Source organism: Oncorhynchus masou, unplaced genomic scaffold (assembly GCF_036934945.1).
Source record: "Oncorhynchus masou masou isolate Uvic2021 unplaced genomic scaffold, UVic_Omas_1.1 unplaced_scaffold_8866, whole genome shotgun sequence".
In the NCBI taxonomy this organism is placed as follows: Eukaryota; Metazoa; Chordata; class Actinopteri; order Salmoniformes; family Salmonidae; genus Oncorhynchus; species Oncorhynchus masou.
Window position 1 is genome coordinate 1 of NW_027015332.1, and position 8,994 is coordinate 8,994.

Consider the following 8,994-nt stretch of genomic DNA (forward strand, 5'->3'; position numbering starts at 1 on the left):
GTGACCCCGTGCAGGTAGACCAGACGGTGACCCCGTGCAGGTAGACCAGACGCGTGACCCCGTGCAGGTAGACCAGACGCATGACCCCGCGTGCAGGCAGACCAGACGCTGACCCCGCGGCAGGTAGACCAGACGTTGACCCCTGCAGGCAGACCAGACGGTGACCCCGTGCAGGTAGACCAGACGGTGACCCCGTGCAGGTAGACCAGACGGTGACCCCGTGCAGGTAGACCAGACGGTGACCCCTGCAGGTAGACCAGACGGTAAGTCTGACTAGTAACAGTAAGGAGGAAACCTTCAGGTAGACCAGACAGTCTCTCCAGTCCATACCTGCACCAGTCATATGTTAAGTCCGTGAGGGGTAATGAAAGAGGGAAAGGATAGATAACTGGGACAGCCCCCGGACAACATTGTCCAACATTGAAATGGTGTAATGTTGTTTTCTAGGTGCGTTTTGACAGCATTGGGGGACTGACCAGACACATCTCTGCCCTGAAAGAGATGGTGGTCTTCCTCTGCTTTACCCAGAGGTGTTTGAGAGGTTCAAGATCCAACCACCAAGGTAACGAGAAATACATGTTTAGAAAGTCATCCATACTGTTACGGTGAAATGATCTAGGATCTGTTGTTGCTCTTGATGCTGTAGATTCTTACTGTGTGTGTGTGTGTAGGGGCTGTTTGTTCTACGGACCTCCTGGAACAGGGAAGACTCTAGTGGCCAGGGCGTTGGCTAACGAGTGCAGTCAGGGAGAGAGGAAGGTCTCTTTCTTCATGAGAAAGGGAGCAGACTGCCTCAGCAAGTGGGTGGGAGAGTCCGAACGGCAGCTCCGTCTTCTCTTCGACCAGGTCATTACCTACCGGTTTTCTCCATGGAAGTTTGCTTCTTGTTCTGAAATATATTGTGTTCCAGGATGTTGAAACCAAGATGAGTTGGAGGAAATACTAAAAATATTTTTTATTTTATTTTTTACAAATCTTTTAGGCTTATCAGATGCGGCCATCGATTATATTCTTTGATGAGGTTGATGGGTTGGCTCCCGTCCGCTCAAGCAGACAGGACCAGATACACAGGTTAGACACTGTGTTGATCACTGGAACAAATTGATTTGAATACAAACATTTATTGCTTCTCGTTTTAGCTATTTGGTATCTTTTTGTTTAGTACGACTTCGTAAAGTGGGAATAATGTTCTGTATGTGTTTCCATCTTACAGCTCCATCGTGTCCACTCTCCTTGCCCTGATGGATGGGTTAGACAGCAGAGGAGAGGTCGTGGTGATCGGAGCGACCAACCGTCTGGATTCTATAGGACCCAGCTCTCAGGCGACCTGGGCGCTTCGACCGAGAGTTCCTCTTTGGCCTGCCTGACAGAGAGGTGAGACAAGGGTCTTAGTGACCACGGCTGTAGTCATTTGTGCACGCCGTAGAAAACAGTTTTGCAACAAAAAAAAAAGATTTCTAGGAGACACATTCAGGTAGGTCCCTCTCTGTTTGGTTGAGTTTGCTTCCGTTTGGTTCCTAGTGAATACACCACTGATGGAGGTCATGTTTGTTCAAATCATATTATTTGTGTGTGTGCGTGCAAGCACGCACATACACACACAGGACCTGTCAAAATAGTGGGGACCTACTCATTCAAGGGTTTTTCTTTATTTTTACTATTTTCTACTTTGTAGAATAATAGTGAAGTCATCAAACTATGAAATAACACATTGAATCATGTAGTAACCAAAAAAAGTCAGAATATATTTTATATTTGAGATTCTTTCAACGTAGCCACCCTTTGCCTTGATGACAGCTTTGCACACTCTTGGCATTCTCTCAACCAGCTTCATTAGGTAGTCACCTGGAACGCATTTCAATTAACAGATGTGCCTTGTTAACTTTAATTTGTGGAACTTCTTTCCTTAATGCGTTTGAGCCAATCAGTTGTGACAAGAAAAGGGTGGGATACAGAAGATAGCCTTATTTGGTAAAAGACCAAGTCCATATTATGGCAAGAACAGCTCAAATAAGCAAAGAGAATGATAGTCCATCATTCCTTTTAAGACATGAAGGTCAGTCAATCCGGATAATATCAAGAACTTTTAACGTTTCAAATGCAGTCGCAAAACCATCAAGCACTGATGAAACTGACTCTCATGAGGACCACCACAGGAAATGGAAGACCCAGAGTTACTCTTACTGCAGAGGATGTCCATTAGATGAAACTGACTTACTGCAGAGGATGTCCATTAGAGTTACCAGCCTCTCATGAGACCACCACAGGAATGGAAGACCCAGAGTTACCAGCCTCTGCATGAGGACCACCACAGGAATATGATGAAACTGACTCATGAGGACCGCCACAGGAATGGAAGACCCAGAGTTACCTCTACTGCTGAGGATGTCCATTAGAGTTACCAGCCTCTCATGAGGACCACCACAGGAATGGAAGACCCAGAGTTACCAGCCTCTTGAGGGACCACCACAGGAATGAAACTGACTCTCATGAGGACCACCACAGGAATGGAAGACCCAGAGCGCCCTACTGCAGAGGATGTCCATTAGATGAAACTGACTCTCATGAGGACCACAGGAATGGAAGACCCAGAGTTACCTCTGTTGTGCTATGATGAAACTGACTCTCATGAGGACCACCACAGGAATGGAAGACCCAGAGTTACCTCTACTGTGAGGATGTCCATTAGAGTTAACAGCCTCTCATGAGGACCGCCACAGGAATGGAAGACCCAGAGTTACCTGCCTCTCATGAGGACCACCTATGATGAAAAACAGGAATGGAAGACCTAGAGACTTACCCAGCGAGACCACCACAGGAATGGAAGACCCAGAGTTACCTCTGCTGTGCTATGATGAAACTGACTTCATGTGAGGACCACCACAGGAATGGAAGACCCAGAGTTACTCCCTTCTACTGCAGAGGATGTCCATTAGGAGTTACCAGCCTCTCATGAGACCGCCACAGGAATGGAAGACCCAGGAGTTACCTGCTGTGGTATGATGAAACTGTCTCTCATGAGGACCACCACAGGAATGGAAGACCCAGAGTTACCTCTGCTGTGGTATGATGAAACTGTCTCTCATGAGGACCACCACAGGAATGGAAGACCCAGAGTTACCTCTGCTGTGGTATGATGAAACTGTCTCTCATGAGGACCACCACAGGAATGGAAGACCCAGAGTTACCTCTGCTGTGCTATGATGAAACTGACTCTCATGAGGACCACCACAGGAATGGAAGACCCAGAGTTACCTCTGCTGTGCTATGATGAAACTGACTCTCATGAGGACCACCACAGGAATGGAAGACCCAGAGTTACCTCTGCTGTGCTATGATGAAACTGACTCTCATGAGGACCACCACAGGAATGGAAGACCCAGAGTTACCTCTGCTGTGCTATGATGAAACTGACTCTCATGAGGACCACCACAGGAATGGAAGACCCAGAGTTACCTCTGCTGTGCTATGATGAAACTGACTCTCATGAGGACCACCACAGGAATGGAAGACCCAGAGTTACCTGCCTCTCATGAGGACCACCACAGGAATGGAAGACCTAGAGTTACCTCTGCAGTGCTATGATGAAACTGACTCTCATGAGGACCACCACAGGAATGGAAGACCCAGAGTTACCTCTGCTGTGCTATGATGAAACTGACTCTCATGAGGACCACCACAGGAATGGAAGACCCAGAGTTACCTCTCTACTGCAGAGGATGTCCATTAGAAACTGCCTCTCATGAGGACCACCACAGGAATGGAAGACCCAGAGAGTTACCAGCCTCTCATGAGGACAGCCACAGGAATGGAAGACCCAGAGTTCTCTACTTATATGATGAAAGCAAAATATCATGAGGACCACCACAGAATGGAAGACCCAGAGGACACCAATAAGAAGAGACTTGCTTAGGCAAAGAAACACAAGCTATGGACATTAGACTGGTGGAAATCTGTCCTTTGGTCTGATGAGTCCAAATTTGTGAGACGCAGAGAAAGTGAACAGATGATCTCCGCATGTGTGGTTCCCACCGTGAAGCATGGAGGATTAGGTGTTATGGTGTGGGGGTGCTTTGCTGGTGACACTGTCAGTGATTTTATTTAGAATTCAAGGCACACTTAACCAGCATGTCTTCCACAGCATTCTGCAGTGATTCGCCATCCCATCTGGTTTGGGCTTAGTGCGACTATCATTTGTTTTTTTAACATGACAATGACTATTTAACCAAGAAGGAGAGTGATGTAGTGTTGCATTAGATGACCTGGCCACCACAATCCCCCGACCTCAACCCAATTGAGATGGTTTGGGATGAGTTGGACCGCAGAGTGAAGGAAAAGCAGCCAACAAGTGCTCAGCATGTGTGAGAATGCCTTCAAGACTGTTGGAAAAGCATTCCAGGTGAAGCTGGTTGAGAGAATATCAAGCGTGTGCAAAAGGTGGCTAATTTGAAGAATCTCAAGTATAAAATGTTTTGATTAATAAAAATAATAAAAAATGTTATGTTACTAAATTCTTCCATATGTGTTATTTCATAGTTTTGATTTTATGTCTTCACTATTATTCTACAATGTAGAAAATAGTAAAAATAAAAACCCTTCAATGAGTAGCTGTCCAAACTTTTGACTGGTACTGTATGTATGATAAAAGATCACTTGTGTGAGAAGTAAACAGGTAACATTGCTTTGTTCTACTAAGATTAGGGTATTTTTTTGTCATGTGGGAGAACTGTTTTGGAAATATTCATATTTGACATAAATGGTCATGTTTTTGTCCACTGCAGGCTCGGAAGGATATTCTGCAGATCCACACCAGACAGTGGACTCCCCAGCCATCAGCCTCGCTCCTGGAAGAACTGGCAGACAAGTGTGTTGGTATGTTTTCTTTTAATCCCTCCTCTCCCAAACCAACCAATCATTTTTTCAGAGCGCCATTTTAAAATTCCAGTGTTGTCTGCCAATTGTTTGGAGATGCAGTGTTGTGTGTGTAATCAGAACATGTAGATGATTCTCTCTGGCATTGTCACACTGTTTCCCAGCGTACACTGCTGTCTCCCTAGGTTGCTGCGGTGCTGACATGAAGGCGGTGTGTGTGCTGAGCGGCTCTGTGTGCCTGAGGAGGCCGCTACCCTCAGATCTACTCCTCGTCCCAGAAGCTGGTTTTAAGATGTGGCATCTATCTCCATCGGCAGCAGGGACTTCCCTGTCATGCATGAGAAGACAGTCCCAGCCTCCCAGAGAGCTGTGTCGTCCCCAGCCAAGGCTCTGACTCTGTGGTCAGCCACTGCTTGGTGCAGCCTTACAGACTGTACTGGGTGCAGTTAGCAGGCTGTTCCCACATGCAGAACAGGGGCTCAAAGAGAGATAGCGAGACAGCGGTGAGTCAACGCTGGGACAATCGAATCTCTCATTTCTCATGTGAACTGTCTTCATTGTCGGGAGATGTTTGTTGTTGTCCACAGGGCCGTGTTGAGTAGGGGGCAATGTTTTGGAATTTGGAGTTACTACCAGAACTTCTCCAAAAATGTTTTATTTTTGCCAAAGCTTTTGCTACAGTGTGCCCTAATAAACATGACCCAGGTTCAGTATGCCTGTTGTATAAGAATGGGTGTGTTGTATTGTGTTCTTGAATGTCATACTTGGTTCATCATGTTCTAAGATGTTTTAGCCACTTGTCTTCAGGTGTCCTCCCAGCTGGTGTTTTAGATGCTGATCTCCTGCACAGTGAAGATGAGGACTCCTCTGTCTGCATCACCGGTCTCTCTCACAAGGCCAAGGCAGCCGGGGGCTTCCTGTATTTCAGCAGGCGAGTAACAGGTTGTCCAACGCACAGAAATCCTTATTCCAAATGTGTCTTTCTCCACTCCTCCCTGAATCTGTGTGCACGGGACATCTTTGAAATCTGTGTGGGGACTGGAAGTGTACACTTCATGAGAATGGGTTTGAGCTCCGGTCTTGTAAAGTATTTTATAGTCTTTTTCTCTCCCCTCTCCTCTGTTCTCCCAGGAGCGTGCTGAACCAGCCCACATCGTACCGTCCCAGGCTGCTGCTGGCGGGGCGTCCTGGGTCAGGTCAGAGCAGTCACCTGGCCCCCGCTGTGCTCCATGCCCTGGAGAAGTTCACAGTTTACACCCTGGACATGGCCGTGCTGTTCGGAGTCAGCACCACCTCTCCAGAGGAGGCCTGCGCTCAGGTACTGTACCCCCCTGGATCACACCCTGTTTTCTGTATAGTGCACTATTGAGCAGAGATGGACAGTATTGGTGTCTGTGCCAGTATTGGTGTCTTGTATTGATGAACCCAGAGATGACAGACGTGGTGTCTTGAGTGTCTTTAGTCTTTCCCTGAGTCCTTGATTCTTAGAGATGGACATATTTGGAGAAGGTCCTGAGGAGATGGAGTATTGGTGTCATTGATGGGTAGTCAAAGAAAGAGTGGTGTCTTGAGATGAACCCAGAGATGGACAGTATTGATGAACCCAGAAATGGACAGTATTGAAGTCTTGTATTGATGAACCCAGAGATGGACAGTATTGAAGTATTGATGAACCCAGAGATGGACAGTATTGAAGTCTTGTATTGATGAACCCTTGTATTGATGAGATGGACAGTATTGGTGTCTTGTATTGATGAACCCAGAGATGGACAGTATTGGTGTCTTGTATTGATGAACCCAGAGATGGACAGTATTGGTGTCTTGTATTGATGAACCCAGAGATGGACAGTATTGATGTCTTGTATTGATGAACCCAGAGATGGACAGTATTGGTGTCTTGTATTGATGAACCCAGAGATGGACAGTATTGGTGTCTTGTATTGATGAACCCAGAGATGGACAGTATTGGTGTCTTGTATTGATGAACCCAGAGATGGACAGTATTGGTGTCTTGTATTGATGAACCCAGAGATGGACAGTATTGGTGTCTTGTATTGATGAACCCAGAGATGGACAGTATTGAAGTCTTGTATGTTTGGACTCTTAGCTCTTCTGTGAGGAGGCATGCAGTCATATAAACACTGGATCTGTAATGATGTGTTTCTTGTGTTGTAGATGTTCAGGCCAAGTGGACGTCCCCCAGTATCCTTTATGAACATCCAGCGGTGATGGGACAGTGGGGTCTGCTCTCAGAGATGGACCTTCCTCAGCTTGTTACAGGACATCCTCAGAGATCACCCATCCTTGAAGTCTTGTAATGTCCCCCACTCTTAGCTCTTCCCTGAGGTAGGCATGCAGATCCACATAAACACTGATCTGTAATGATGTAGTGAACGTTGCCCCACAGCAGTTCAGGATGAGTGAACAGGCGTCCCCAGTAGTCTAACTTTAGTGAATCCCTCAGCAGTCTAACAGGATGTAGTGAACACTCCGCCCCGCGTCTAACAGGATGTAGTGAACACACGCCCCACAGCCTAACAGGATGTAGTCTGCGTCTAACAGGATGTAGTGAACACACCGCCCCTCAGCCGTTAACAGGACAGTCCCCACATTCTCACCCACTGCTGTCTGGCCACCTGTAATGAACACACCCCCCACAGCAGCCTCTTAACAGGATGGAGTGAACACTCCGCCACACAGCAGTCTAACAGGATGTAGTGAACACACCGCCCCACAGCCGTCTAACAGGATGTAGTGAACACACCGCCCCCAGCAGTCTAACAGGATGTGGTACACACCGCCCCACAGCAGTCTAACAGGATGAGTGAACACTCCGCCCCACAGCCGTCTAACAGGATGTAGTGAACACTCCGCCCACAGCAGTCTAACAGGATGCGTGAACACTCCGCCCCACAGCAGTCTAACAGGATGTAGTGAACACACGCGCCCCACAGCCGTCTAACAGGATGTAGTGAACACTCCGCCCCACAGCCTCTAACAGGATGTAGTGAACACTCCGCCCCACAGTAGTCTAACAGGATGGAGTGACACACACCGCCCACAGCAGTCTAACAGGATGCTTAGTGAACACTCCGCCCCACAGCAGTCTAACAGGATGTAGTGAACACACCGCCCACAGCCCCGTCTAACAGGATGTAGTGAACACACCTTACAGCAGTCTAACAGGATGTAGTGAACACTCCGCCCCACAGCAGTCTAACAGGATGTAGTGAACACTCCGCCCCACAGCAGTCTAACAGGATGTAGTGAACACTCCGCCCCACAGCAGTCTAACAGGATGTAGTGAACACACCGCCCCACAGCAGTCTAACAGGATGTAGTGAACACACCGCCCACAGCAGTCTAACAGGATGTAGTGAACACTCCGCCCCACAGCAGCCCTAACAGGATGTAGTGAACACACCGCCCCACAGCAGTCTAACAGGATGTAGTGAACACTCCGCCCCACAGCAGTCTAACAGGATGTAGTGAACACCGCCCCACAGCAGTCTAACAGGATGTAGTGAACACTCCGCCCACAGCAGTCTAACAGGATGTAGTGAACACTCCGCCCCACAGCAGTCTAACAGGATGTAGTGAACACACCGCCCCACAGCAGTCTAACAGGATGTAGTGAACACTCTGCCCCACAGCAGTCTAACAGGATGTAGTGAACACTCCGCCTAACAGGATGTAGTGAACACTCCGCCCCACAGCAGTCTAACAGGATGTAGTGAACACTCCGCCCCACAGCAGTCTAACAGGATGTAGTGAACACACCGCCCCACAGCAGCCTAACAGGATGTAGTGAACACACCGCCCCACAGCAGTCTAACAGGATGTAGTGAACACTCCGCCCCACAGCAGTCTAACAGGATGTAGTGAACACACCGCCCACAGCAGTCTAACAGGATGTAGTGAACACTCTGCCCACAGCAGTCTAACAGGATGGAGTGAACACTCCGCCCCACAGCAGTCTAACAGGATGTAGTGAAACACTCCGCCCCACAGCAGTCTAACAGGATGTAGTGAACACTCTGCCCCACAGTAGTCTAACAGGATGTAGTGAACACACCGCCCGCCTAACAGGATGTAGTGAACATAAGCCCACAGCAGTCTAAC

At 48.0% G+C, this 8,994-nt stretch overlaps 1 protein-coding gene and 1 pseudogene across 1 annotated transcript; both read left to right on the forward strand.

Moving 5' to 3' along the window:
• The first annotated feature begins 5 nt into the window (after positions 1-5).
• Positions 6-5,365, forward strand: LOC135538007 (ATPase family AAA domain-containing protein 2-like; annotated as a pseudogene).
• A 74-nt stretch (positions 5,366-5,439) lies between these two features.
• Positions 5,440-7,101, forward strand: LOC135538005 (ATPase family AAA domain-containing protein 2-like). Its single transcript, XM_064964004.1, has 4 exons — positions 5,440-5,470; positions 5,680-5,803; positions 6,004-6,190; positions 7,048-7,101. Exons 1-4 carry the CDS (start codon positions 5,440-5,442, stop codon positions 7,099-7,101), a joined length of 396 nt encoding a protein of 131 aa, XP_064820076.1.
• The last annotated feature ends 1,893 nt before the right edge of the window (positions 7,102-8,994 follow it).

What these genes read in the sequence shown, in the direction of transcription:
- LOC135538005 (XM_064964004.1), top strand. Translation starts at nt 5,440, where the DNA reads ATGTTTGTTGTTGTCCACAGGGCCGTGTTGA. An exon ending in TGTCCACAGGGCCGTGTTGA is followed by an intron (nt 5,471 to 5,679) that starts GTAGGGGGCAAT and finishes ACTTGTCTTCAG; the next exon opens with GTGTCCTCCCAGCTGGTGTT. An exon ending in CAGAGGAGGCCTGCGCTCAG is followed by an intron (nt 6,191 to 7,047) that starts GTACTGTACCCC and finishes CTTGTGTTGTAG; the next exon opens with ATGTTCAGGCCAAGTGGACG.